Source organism: Lepidochelys kempii, chromosome 4 (genome assembly GCF_965140285.1).
Source record: "Lepidochelys kempii isolate rLepKem1 chromosome 4, rLepKem1.hap1, whole genome shotgun sequence".
Taxonomy (NCBI): Eukaryota; Metazoa; Chordata; order Testudines; family Cheloniidae; genus Lepidochelys; species Lepidochelys kempii.
Window position 1 is genome coordinate 87871625 of NC_136383.1, and position 12837 is coordinate 87884461.

Sequence of the window (12837 nt, forward strand, 5' to 3'; positions counted from 1 at the left end):
CTGCCTATACCGATAGGAGAACCCCTCCTGTCAAGGTAGGCAGAGTCTACACTGAAGCACTACAGTGGCAAAGCTGCAATGATGCTGCAGTAAGGTTTTAAACGTAGACAAGCCCCTAGCGTGCGTCAGTCTGCCCGCACTGGGAAGCACATGCCAAGCTGCTGTGTTAACGTACCCATAGACTACCCCATATACCCGGTATGTCCGAGGCTTGGGAGGTACAGTGGCTTGAGCTTTAGACAGCCAGTTCTATTTTCAGTCTGCCACTGGCTTTGGGTTTTTCTCCACTTAAAATGGTGCAGTAGTGCCACTGTGTCATGTCAGTGTAGACACTGCTATCATCAGAGGAGGTTACCCCGGCTCTCACTCCAATCTGTGAGGGGCAGACTTCTGAAGAGAGTTGATCACAGCACAGACATTTGTCCTGTAACTGGCCCACAGGCAAATTGGCTTTGGCGCCAATCCCTCTCACACAGGATTTCCCCTGTAGGCTGCTATGCATCACCTGTGCTCAACTTCCCACTCTGGGAAATCCAGTGTTCTCTTTCTCTCACCAGCCTTTTCCTGACCTTTAGAGAGAGGCTATGTTTGCCACCTGCTCTGTGGGATGTTAACTGTGGGCCTTTAGAATAGTTAATATCATGGCCTCCCTCCCAGGACACCAAGTACATCACCCCCCAGTGCATATACTTATCATTAGTCTAGGGTGCAGAATTTGAAAAGTCCTACTAAATGTGTGTGTCCGCACATCAAAAGCCTTCTGCCCTGGCTTACTGGACATTGCGTCTATGCCCCAATGAGTTCTATGCTTTCAATGATAGTGTGATGTAGTGAATATGTCCATTTAAAATGCTTACTTTGTTATCACTGTCCGAGAGCACTGTGTCCTGTTGAGTCTCAATCTCCATTGGGCTACTGAGTAATAAGTCCTCTTCTAAACTAGCATTTGCCTCCTCCATTGTCCTCTCAGAAATGGTCATTTGTGGTAGTTGTCCAAATTTAATAGTCTTGGACAACTGTTGCTGAAAAACAAGAAAAATGTATTTATGTCACAAATGAAATAAGTTGACTCTACTGCACATGCCCTCTCTCCCCATGGAATCTGCATACTCTGCAAACAATTTGAAATACGCAGACCGATTACCAGGGCTAAAAGGCAAACCAACTCCAGATTCAACAGCCGCAACAAGGCAGAGAAAAGGAAGCATAATTATCAGTAGCAACTATTGTCCTCCTCAATCAAGAGTTAACAAAGACTCTTTGTTTTATTATTATTATTATTATTATTATTCGCTGTTTTATTATGACTTTCATAATATTGGTGTTTTCTGGAGTCATGTGGACACACCAAAATCAAGCTTTCATTAAAACAAAAACAAAAAGGTATATTTCTAGGCTTCATGGTTGCAGAGAAAATCTTGAATTCATGACCCACGTGCATCCTCCAAGGTCTCAATCCAGAAGGCCATAAAAAGAACCCTACATTTATTATTTTTTTTAAAAAAAATCTCACAATTTGAGGGACCAGACATGATTTTTAAATGTTTGAGGATCGGCAATACTGCATATTAAAGGAACCTGATTTTCAGAGAATGCAGAGCATCTACCCTCTGAAAATCAGGCCCCTTTAAGGTATCTCAGGTTGAGTTCCCAAAAATTCAATTACCAAAGTCATTAGTCACTTCTGCAAATCTTGACCAGATGTATTCCCACTGCAGATCCCCTTCTGCCATGCCACAAGGCTATTCGTGTACAAGAGAGCACAGAAATCCCACACTGAGGCTCTGCAGAGACTAATGTCATAAGGAGAACTGTAACACATAGGTCAACAGAAAATGTGAGTTTTGTAGCTTTTCCATCATTCAACTTTTACTTTTCTATTTCCCTTTTTATTTTCATTTAATCCTGTTTCTTTTCCAGAGATGATTTAAAACCTTCTCTCTGAAAGACCTATAAATAAAGTAAGATTGAATTGCACCAAGGATAAAGTTAACAAAACAAGGAGCATTTTATGGCTGTCTAGAGACAGAGCCTCTGACTGGTGCTTTTCGGCAGTAATGACTTTGGGCTTACACAGAGATCACAGAATAAGATCCTCCTTTAATGTACAGAAATTAATTTCTGTTATGTATGCCTAAAAGAATCAAATGTTTGAAAGAGAACATATTTTAGCATGAGATTTAGAAGAAGTAATGAATAGGAAAGAGGATGCTTTAGTATTTGATTTTCTTTCTGAATATTTACAAGAACCACACCCAGTTAAAAGAGATAAGACCGTGTGGTAATTTTCTTACTCTCTTTCAAGGACAGGAAATTCTCCAAAGAGGATCTCCTATCACTGTGAAAATCTCCACAAGTTAATGCTCATAGCAGGGATTCAAGTGAGTAACTTCCCTTCCTGTGAATGTCAATTACAAGCACAGACGTCTGCCGTGAATTTACCCCTCTGAATTTAAGAAAGACACAATGTAGATTACAGTAGCAATTATGTAAAGTAAAAATATGACTTCAGCTCTGAATCAATAGCATGGTTTAGGTGAGAACTTGGCACGGAAACACAGTTTTTAATAGGAGTGGTAAACCACAAAGGTCAATCTCAATTCACATAACTATCCAGAAGTTTGCATTTCGTGTCTAAATCTTAGTCAGATTAACTGAAGCCATTAATGTCCCATAGCGCAAAACCAGTTGGTGGGGGGGAGGGAGTGTAGAAAGAGAGAATTTCTCTATCACTAGGTTGATGAACTAGGATTGATGTTCCTCCACCAACTCACTCAGGTATGCACGGGTATTGCTGCTGCCCATCTGCATCCTGATAGTGGATGATCAAACATAACTTGTGTGATTAAATGGACCAAGTTAATGGCAGAAAGTCACACCTGCTTAGATACCCAGAAGGAAATTTGGTCCCACTGAAGTCAATAGAAAACTCCTTTTAAGAGGAGTCAGTTGGTGCCAGTCTTTTCAGACTTTACCTTCTCTAGGTCTGCATTCTACCTTGGATTTATAACACCCGCACTGAAATAAACAGCAATTCCACATGCAGAGCAAAACAATGGCCCTGGGAAGGTATCATCCAGTAAACTGCTGAGTGCCCTCAGCTCTCGTTGATTATAGTGGAAACTGAATCGGGACCTAGATTCAGATCTAGGTGAATCTAGGACCCACAGAACCTAAATTTTCATTTAGTAATTTCTTTCTTAAATTAAAAATGAACCCTTAATTTAGGGCCAGACTCCAATACCCTTACAACAGATAGTGGTCTTGCTCTGAGTAGCCCCACTGGAGGCAGTGGTACGACTCTCAGAGTGAGGTATTCAATGTGAGTAAGGGTATCAGAATCTGGCTCGCGGTGAGAAAATGTGCCTGCTGTCTCTCTGGATCTATTGCAGGGGTTCTCAAACTGGGGGGCATGAGGTTATTACATCGGGGGGTTGCAAGGTGTCAGCCTCCACCCCAAACCCTGCTTTGCAACCAACATTTATAATAAAAAGAAAAGGAGGATTTGTGGCACCTTAGAGACTAACCAGTTTATTTGAGCATAAGCTTTTGTGAGCGACAGCTCACTTCATCGGATGCTGTAGCTCACGAAAGCTTATGCTCAAATAAATTGGTTAGTCTCTAAGGTGCCACAAGTACTCCTTTTCTTTTTGCGAATACAGACTAACACGGCTGTTACTCCAAAACCCAACATTTATAATGGTGTTAAATATATAAAAAAGTGTTTTTAATTTACGAAGGGGGGTCGCACTCAGAGGCTTACTATGTGAAAGGGGTCACCAGTACAAAAATTTGAGAACCACTGATCTATTGCTTATAAAATGTGCCTGACTATATACTAATTACAGTGCTGAGGAATAGAGGGATGGATGGGGTGCCTTTTTCTACACATATTATGACATTTCACATGTACAAACTGTGCAGTGAACACTGGAGGATGCCTATGAATAGAGCTATTGTAGAGAATGGTATGTGCAATAAAAGAAAAGCTCTATTTTATTTGTTCAGATTAAAGAATTTTATTGTAATCTGGAATGTTTGAGAAATGGGCTGTAAAAATGCCTCTCCATATGTATGAGTTTTTTTTATTATTTTATTGATATTCCCAGGAGGTAGAACATTTGTACTTTGTGGCACATATGCAGTTTTCAAAATTACTCCCAAGATTAAAGATTTATTCACTCAGACTTACAAAAATTAGTTTGAAGGCTGAAAGTCTACAAATGCCCACATTTCTGCATGTAGCTGGCTTCCTCAGGGAACAGAACACTCTTTTCTGTAGTTACTCTTAGCATTTTTAAATACATTTATTTTAATTGAATAAACTCTATTAATAACTTTCCACTGGCCAATTTTTTTTCAACGTTTTAATCTCCAAGAGCTGATGTTGACCGCTAAATGTCAAAATCCCAAACAGCTCATTATTACTTTGTCATCTGAAAGTGAGATGCAGACAAGGAAAATATTATGTTCCCTTTACTAGTTTATAATATTTTCCTGTTGAACCAAGGGCAGAATCTGAAAGACTGCATATATAATAGTCCCCTGAGACATGTTTAGAATGATTCCAAATTTCCTGTATCTCTATGTTTTCTGGCTACCTAATTCTAAAAGCTACCTGCCATTTGTAAGTATCCTCATGCATTGCTTTTGAAGACTATTCTCTTCTCAATGCAACAATGTATTTTGAATTAACATTAAGAGATCCATGCCTCTCCTGGCTGATGAAAGCCAGTGAAGAAAAACTATACCCACTATTAATGGGAATTGTTAATGCTTGCTTCTAAGAAGCACACCTACCAATTCCTTGAAACATGAAAGAAGTCCAAAAGAAGCCAGGTTTCAGAGTAGCAGCCATGTTAGTCTGTATTCGCAAAAAGAAAAGGAGTACTTGTGGCACCTTAGAGACTAAGGTTAAATAAATAAACTGAATAAATTGGTTAGTCTCTAAGGTGCCACAAGTACTCCTTTTCTTTTTGCAAAAGAAGCCAGTTACTTGACCATGAAGAACTTTCCAGCTATTATCCTGTCTGGTATCTCATTTTGGCATCTCAAGTGGGCACAGTTTGGTTTGTGAGCAGAGTTTAGAGGAATACAATTAATTTCCCCCCACCCTCCAATTCAACCCCTGTGAGTGGGCAGTTACACAACACTGACAAGCTCTCAAAGTCCTGCCCCAACATGTCCTGTGCCCACTGTAAAAACAGATGAATTTTTGAAAGGTATCTCTTCTTCAGCTCTTCCAAAGTCCAATTAGGAATATGGAGCAAATCTTTCAAGTATATTACAGAGCACAAAATTAATTAGTGCATTAATGGGACAGGAATCATGGAAGCCAGGCATGAAAGGAGGGCTGGTAAGTAATTTCTTAACAGCAGGGTATGGTTTTATTTAAGAAGGAAGCCATTTATGTATTAATTTATTTTGAAGACTAAATGTATCTGAAATGCAGGTGGACTGGGGAAAGAGCAGTGGGAAGGTTCCTCAAGAGCCTTGTTTTGTATGCATTTAGAACTTCAAGGACAAAAATGGAAGGCAAATGAAAAGTAAGACCTTTGGGGATTGACTATTTCTACATCATGCAAAAAGTCTAATGCATTTGAAAAACAATGGGAAAGCATACAAACAAACTGGTAATCAAGAAACCAATGGACATGAGTTAAGTGACTAAAAGGCAAGGACTAACAAAAATTAATGGGGAAATATGTGAGGGCAAAAGAGAAAAAAATATTTAAATGACAAGAAAAAACACAAAGGAAATCTTTGTCTTGTATTCCATTATTCTCCTCTGTTGTTTACTTAGGCCCCGACCACGCAGGCTGATCCAAGGGGGTCAACATATACATCCATATGAAGTCCCCTCCCCCCGTACACTTTAATGGAACACCACATGGCTGCAGGGCGCACATATTTACTTACAGGATTGGGGCCATAGGTTGTAAAGGCAGATCCACGGCTGGTGTAAATTATCATAGCTCCACTGCAGCGATGCCAATTTACACCAGCTGAGGATCTGCCCCTAAGTTCTTCAGGGAAGTGACTGGTCTTCTTACATGCTTAGCATGCTATGGCACATGATGAAAAAAACATTTTGTTTTTAACATTTACACCTGCATAGTCACATGCTTGTTCCTTCTTACCTGAAGGGTTTTGACTTTGCCTAGGATTTTGTCCTGTGACATTGCTTGGACTGCCTGCTCACTCTCTGCTTGCCCATCAGGTATAAAAATACTGTCATGGGAAAAGGCTCGAGTGCCCATAGTATAGTCGGAGGACCTGAAATGCAATTCATATACACAGTACTTAATTTTATAAAGATACCCCAAATGATTTCTGCAGTTCATTCTTACAGTAACTCCCCTGACCTATATCCTTGTCTCTGCTTTATTCTACCTAGAATTTATACTATCCTCATCACTGTAGTATCTGAGTGGCCTGCAGTAGTGCATTAAGCAACCTGTCTGACATCTGTCACATGTGGTTCATTCGCTCTCATCCACTGCCCAGAGGGAGAACTGTGTGCAGAGCAGAGTGGTTGTTTTGGTAGGATTTTATTTTATTTTATTTTATTTTTTAAATGCACACATTCTATTTTATATATTAAATGCTACTTAATGATATTTCTTTGGGTATTGAACATTGTCACATGAACAATTTGGTCAAGAAGAAAAGACCAAGAAATAAAACTGGGAAGTTTTTTCCTCATGTGTACACACTGACCCTAAAAGAAAGAAATTAACTTTATCAGAAGTGATTAGTAATATTTTGTAAAGCACAAGCAGTTTTGATTGAAAGGAAAAATAATTCATACTTGAAAAGAACATTCTTCCTGCCCTAGTCTGAAATGGGGTGGTCCATGAGATAGATTTTTTGTCTACAGGTGTCTTTTGTTTCCGAAGAGACCTGTTGAAATTGGAGACAGGCCTCATGCTCATAATAAAAACTCTAACCTTATGAAACTCACCTGGTTTTGTTACATGTATCAAAAAGTTTCCAGGCCTCCCAAGGAAGTGTGGGCATAGTATTAATTTATAATTTCACATATAACCACACAAAAGCTGTAGGGGTTTTGTTTGCTTGTTTTGTTTTTTGGGCAAGGGTTGGCAGGTGGGGTTAAATGCAAAACTAGGTGAACCATGGTGGTATCAATTGAGTTTTAGTTTGAGTTTTTCATTTGCCTGAACCAGAAACTTGAAGCAAAATTCAAGGGAAGTAAACCCACCCATAGCATAACCAAAGCCAATCTTCATGCAAAGTTGCCAATTTGTCCCCACCTCTGGCTGGATCATTCATGTGACTGAGCAATCTCACTGACCACTTGTGAAAATAAGATTTCATGGACATTGCAAACTCCAAATTCTATCTCAAGGCAGGATCCAGAAAGGGAGGAGCAAGGTGGATTGTTACACAATGAAGAGGGAGAGGTCTAGTGATTTCAACAGGGAACTAGAAATTCGGTGGTTCTTAATTCTAATCCTGGCTCTGATGAGGATTGCTTCTGTGATCTCGGGAAAATCACTTAGCCTCTATACTTCCGTTTTTTCCATCTGTAAACTTGGGATAATACAGGAATGTTGAGAAGTTAAATTAATGTTCATGAAAAACCTGGAATGTGAATATTGCTATAAGGGTACACACTAAGTTTGATGATGATGATGATGGATGTGAACTGTGATAGAGAAGATTATGCCAATTTCTTATTTCCCTCTGACTGCTCTGTGGCTGTGGTATACCAAACAGCATATTTAAAAAGTCTGCCTTCATGTACTAACTTGGCAACTAGAATTGTATACAATGAGAAAAATTAGCCTCACATAAAGACATCACTTACTGTAACGCAGAGAGAGGACGTCAATGTATTCTACTTGCCTACTTCTAAAGAACTGCATTGCTGAAGTCAATTGTCTGAATGGCCAGAAGCCTCTTACATATGAGCACCAATGTAGGATTGCTTTGATACAAAAGATGATACAATCACTAGTTAAGTCACCAAATGCTTGTACTAGAGAGTAGCAGCTTCTATACAATGCCACGCCACTTGGATTAGTAACACATACTGGAAAACTCTCTTATGTCACTGCTAAATACCACAGAAACATGTGGATTTACACAGAGATGGTATCCAAGGGAACATCATGTTGCTAACAAGTTAATTCCATGTCTCCTCAATCCACAAGAAAGGTGATTAACAAAAAAAAAGTGTCCTTATTTGCTTCTTTACAATGCATAAAGAAAACATGACTTTTTAAAGAAGTTTTTTTAACATTAGAAATTCATACCATGACTAGCTTGGAATATTTTATGGCAAGTGGAGAACTAGTAAAATTAAGATATCACAAGAGGCAAGCGTGGAAAAATAGCCTTAAAACTTCAAAACTTTTAAAGTTTAAAACTTCAAAAAGGAATTGACATTTTGAAGAAAAGATGTTTTTGTTAAAATATCCAACCATCCTGTTCCTTCGAATTAAGGTGTAAAGGCAAAAAATATGCATATTCTGAAAACTTCAACAAGTCTTCCAAGAAAACCAGCGAAGACCAGGATTGACAGTCCTGGTGTTTCTAGAGTAAAACACAAATAAAAAACCCTTTACATTATATAATATAAAATATTAAATGAGCTGTTCCCACCAACTCCTCCACCCGCAATGCTTTGTAATGGTTTTTAAGTTTTCAAAAAAGTCATATTCAGCTTCTGAGAAAGTTTGCTGGGAATGTATTTAATGTAGCCCAATATCATTGCTTAACTCCATGGGCACAATCCTTATATTTTAAAAACTAAAATAAAGATTTACTAATAACCAACTATCACTATTTTCTGTTCATATCAGTTGTCATATTAAAATTTCTTACAGGCAAAATGCAAAGGGTTTTAAAAATATATATATACAGATTATTTTAAAACCCAATAAATCATTAATAAAGCTTTTTGGGGCAGTGGGGAAGCCCAACTCATTAAACTGTTTCCCCCCATGTAGACAAATCAAAACTGAAGCAACTCATATTTTTATGAAAAATGAATTTTTGAACAGCACATTGCATTTGAAATAATCAATCGAATGTAGAGCAGTTCAATATTTCATAACACTTTCACCCAGAAAACAAATACAACAGTTCATTTACGCTATGCACGTATTAGATAAAAAAATTCCATGGCCTTTACCTGTTTACCTAATAAAGGTACATGCATCTCAGTTTACAAATCTGTAGCAGAAAATCTATTACATTTAAAAACAAACAAACAAACAAATCCAACCCTTCTTTGAATGTCTGATATTGCATCAAGGAACAAGAGAGTGCTGCAGAACCACACTTCCCTAGAGAGAGCCTCAGCAAGCTAGCACCTGGTGTCTTTCTGCAGACCACCACCAAGTGGTCCATGGACCATAATTTGAGAACCTCTGCTGTAGAAAAAGTCTGGACCCAGTTGGGCCAACTTCTGAAGCCACATGATACTAGATGGTTTTGATATGAAACCCAGAGAAATTTGGTAGTGTTGACTGAATTTCCCCTATGACTAATTTAGACTTGTTTGAACTGAAAACACGGGGAGGCAGTTTATGGGCTCACACAATCCATAACTGAAGAAACTGTGCACATGAAACATGACAAACAGAAACCACCATCCTTTTCACAAATCTAATGTGAAGCAGCTAAGGGTAACATGGACAGCATTGCTCAAAGCAGGGCTAATGGGCACTTTCATTTAGTATTTACCCTTGTCAATTGAGATGAGCGCTGGATGAAGGACACATCCAGACCATATACTGTGCTTTAATACACCCCCACCCACGTTTTTCTAATATCAGCATCATTCAGTGACCATTGACTTTGTTTCTCAGCCACCTACCGTATCTCCTCCATTTTCTTTTTCATCAGCATTCTCTCCCCAGAGAAAAGTTTTAGATTCCACATTTTTAATTAAAGCAGGTCATGTTTATCCCCAATCCATCCCTGTTAATCTTAAGGATATTCACACAGCAAATTAAAAGATAATGGTAACATTTCAAGCACTAAAAGGGTGTTTTCAGAATCAGGATTTGTATATGTACCTTGCTTTAGCTGCGAGTCAGATAACAATTAAGCAATGTTGATCTCTCAGTTACAGCTGTGCAAAACCATCAGCTTTCCATACATTTGTACAAGTTTAATTTAGGGCTATACTTGAAGACAATGGTTTGCACTGATCTTTTTTGGGAGCCTGCAAAATCATCAATTACAGATGAGGACACATGAGAAGGGAAGAGCCCAATTTGATTCTCAGAGTGCAGATTGAATTTGAAGGGCTGATGCTTAGATTTTATTATATTTTTTTAATTTGTAGGGTGAACAAGCTCCAAATTACTGGAACACAATACAACATGGAACCCCTAAACGCCATTTCTATAGAGCCACTTTTCATGTCTGAACTGCAGTCTAAGCATGGTTTAAATACAGTTTGTCTGGCCCCAGGACCAACCATGGTATAATCAGGTTAAAAAACTGTGTCCTGGTCTAAATTTCTACTTGGGTAGAACAACTATATACATTAGTATAACCTGGTTTTCCATAAATGAAAGTAAACTGTGTCTAAGGTTGTTTGAACTGTACAGAAAGGGCCTAGGTTTTACTCACTTTCAACTCACAGTGCTTTTCAAAGCCTTCCAACTGCATGTTCAATAGATCATATTATAAAAGTTCCTCTTTCATTTTGTTTTCCTATCATGTTCTTTCTTCAGAAAGACTAGATATTTTTAAGATGTGGTATAAGAGGTATAATTGTGTTTCATTCACTACCACTATTATTCTTGTCTGTGAAGATTTGCTCAACGGTCATTGTACAAAAAACAACAACCTAAACCCTCCTCTCAACATGCCTCTATAGATTACATTTCAGAAAACCCTCCTTCCCCTCAGCTAAAAGGCATGCCAGAATGGCCTTCTATAGTGGAATCTGTGGCCTGGACAATCCTGACCACATTTAGAGGCATCAGCCTGTTCCGTAATACCGCCTCCAGAAAACTTGGGAGAGCCATAGCAGCAATTTATTAACACTTCAGTTGGTAATACTGAGTTGATGATGACACTTCAGAACCTATTTGTACTGAAAATAATTGACTCATGAGCTAACTCATTTGTAGAAAGCCGATTTGATTAACTGAATTACGGATGTGCTGTCGTCAAATACGAAGCACTTTTAGGGAATTCTTAAAACAAGTTCTCTTCAAAGATCAGTAGTGGCATGGAATACTGTTTCATTTTTACTTCCAGTAGGTAGCTTTTCAAAGTCAAAAAGAAAAGGAGTACTTGTGGCACCTTAGAGACTAACCAATTTATTGATCAAAACAAAGTTCATTTTTACTCTCTCTCTTTTTTGGGTTTTCATTGCCACACACTCCTTGTCTCCTCAGATATCTGAAAATACAATGCAATTATTTTCCTTTGGTGACTAAGAGGGATGTTGAGGTTTTTAATAAAACTAAAAACACATTTTTCAGCTTCTATGTCTTATGGTCTTATATTTTATAATTTTCACAAGAAAGAAAAACTTGAAAGTAAAAAGAAGAGATTCTTAATGGTTGCTGAAATAGCCCACTCTCAGCTCTCAACTGTTGAGAGAGCTGGATGGAATTTAAAAACATCCAATTAGTCTAATACTTTACAAAATTATTTTTAAAAAATACATAGCGGTAACAAAGTGAAAGTTAAAATAAGGTGAAACATATTTGGTATAGTGTAACTAGAGATGGATCAAGTGGGTGGTGCTTGAATCTGGATTAGGTTTAAACTAGGATTTTGATGTTAGAGTCCAAATTGACTCCAAGGTTTGGGTTCAATAGTGCAGAAATCTTGCAAGATTTTGGCCATCTTGAATGGTGGAAAGAATGTAGGATCAGATGTTATAATGAGATTTCTGCAATATTTAGCTACATTTGACTTAGATCTGGAAGTCACCACCACACAAATCTACAGAAACAAGGCTTCTAGTTCTGTTAGAGATCTGATGGGAAAACAGAAAATAATCCAGTTAACACAAAGTAGTGTCTTCAACAAAAGTCTATTGTCATTATGTTCGCTAAAAGTAGAAAAGGGCCATGGAGTAATGTAGAACAGTAAATTACTGTATTAGACTTTCACTTCAGGAAATCTGAATTCAAATTCTCTAACAGCTTACAAGTGAAAATTGGACTGATGGATTTATACTAATTTCCTATTTGTATACATCATAATTTGGGGTGTTTGCAAGCAGTCTTTTCTGGATAGAGGCCCATTACTAGAAATTCAAGTGTGTTGCAAGAGAAATCAGGATTAAGGGATGAAATTCACTCCCCCCCAGAGGGCCAGCACAAGACCTGTCCATCCTTTAGGTCTCACTTAAGCCCTCAAAATTAATGGACCAGTTAAAGGACAAATGTCTGTGTTGTGATTACCCCTCTTAAGAAGTCTGCCCCTCAGTCGTGTCCAGAGAGCCCCTGAGCTATTTATTGCATCATTTTCAGAAGCACTAATAAACTTAAAGTTTAGCTGTTCAGTACCCACATTTAGAGAAAATAAACATAAGTGATGGGGGGGGGGGGGAACAACCCTAAATTTGTTACAATAGGGGAAAAAACCCCAAAAAACAGGAAACTGATTTTTCAGTATTATTTCTCCATTATGTATACACTGTGTCCAGGTTGGACTGTGACATTTGCTGAATGATCTATGTGGCTTGAACAAACTCAAAAGGGAAAGACGATCAGTTGAAGTTTACAATACACATATATTAAGAAAGACTAGTTTACATTCAATGACAACTATAATTTGCAGAGGCAGGAGCTATTGATGATAGAGAATCCTTTTGTTAAGAGAAAATCTTAG

General features: G+C 38.2%; 1 protein-coding gene across 2 annotated transcripts in view; it reads right to left on the reverse strand.

Moving 5' to 3' along the window:
- CRACD (capping protein inhibiting regulator of actin dynamics) overlaps nt 1–12837 on the reverse strand; it is a 70505-nt gene that overhangs the window by 38094 nt on the left and 19574 nt on the right. The window contains exons 2-3 of one of the 2 annotated variants that reach the window (XM_073341966.1): nt 6141–6276; nt 858–1022 (exon numbers count right to left, since the gene is read on the reverse strand). In XM_073341966.1, coding sequence (XP_073198067.1) covers nt 858–1022; nt 6141–6260 — 285 coding nt within the window. In that variant the 5' untranslated portion in view covers nt 6261–6276. The remainder of the gene's footprint in view (nt 1–857; nt 1023–6140; nt 6277–12837) is intronic. The other variant, XM_073341965.1, reaches the window with a different exon arrangement.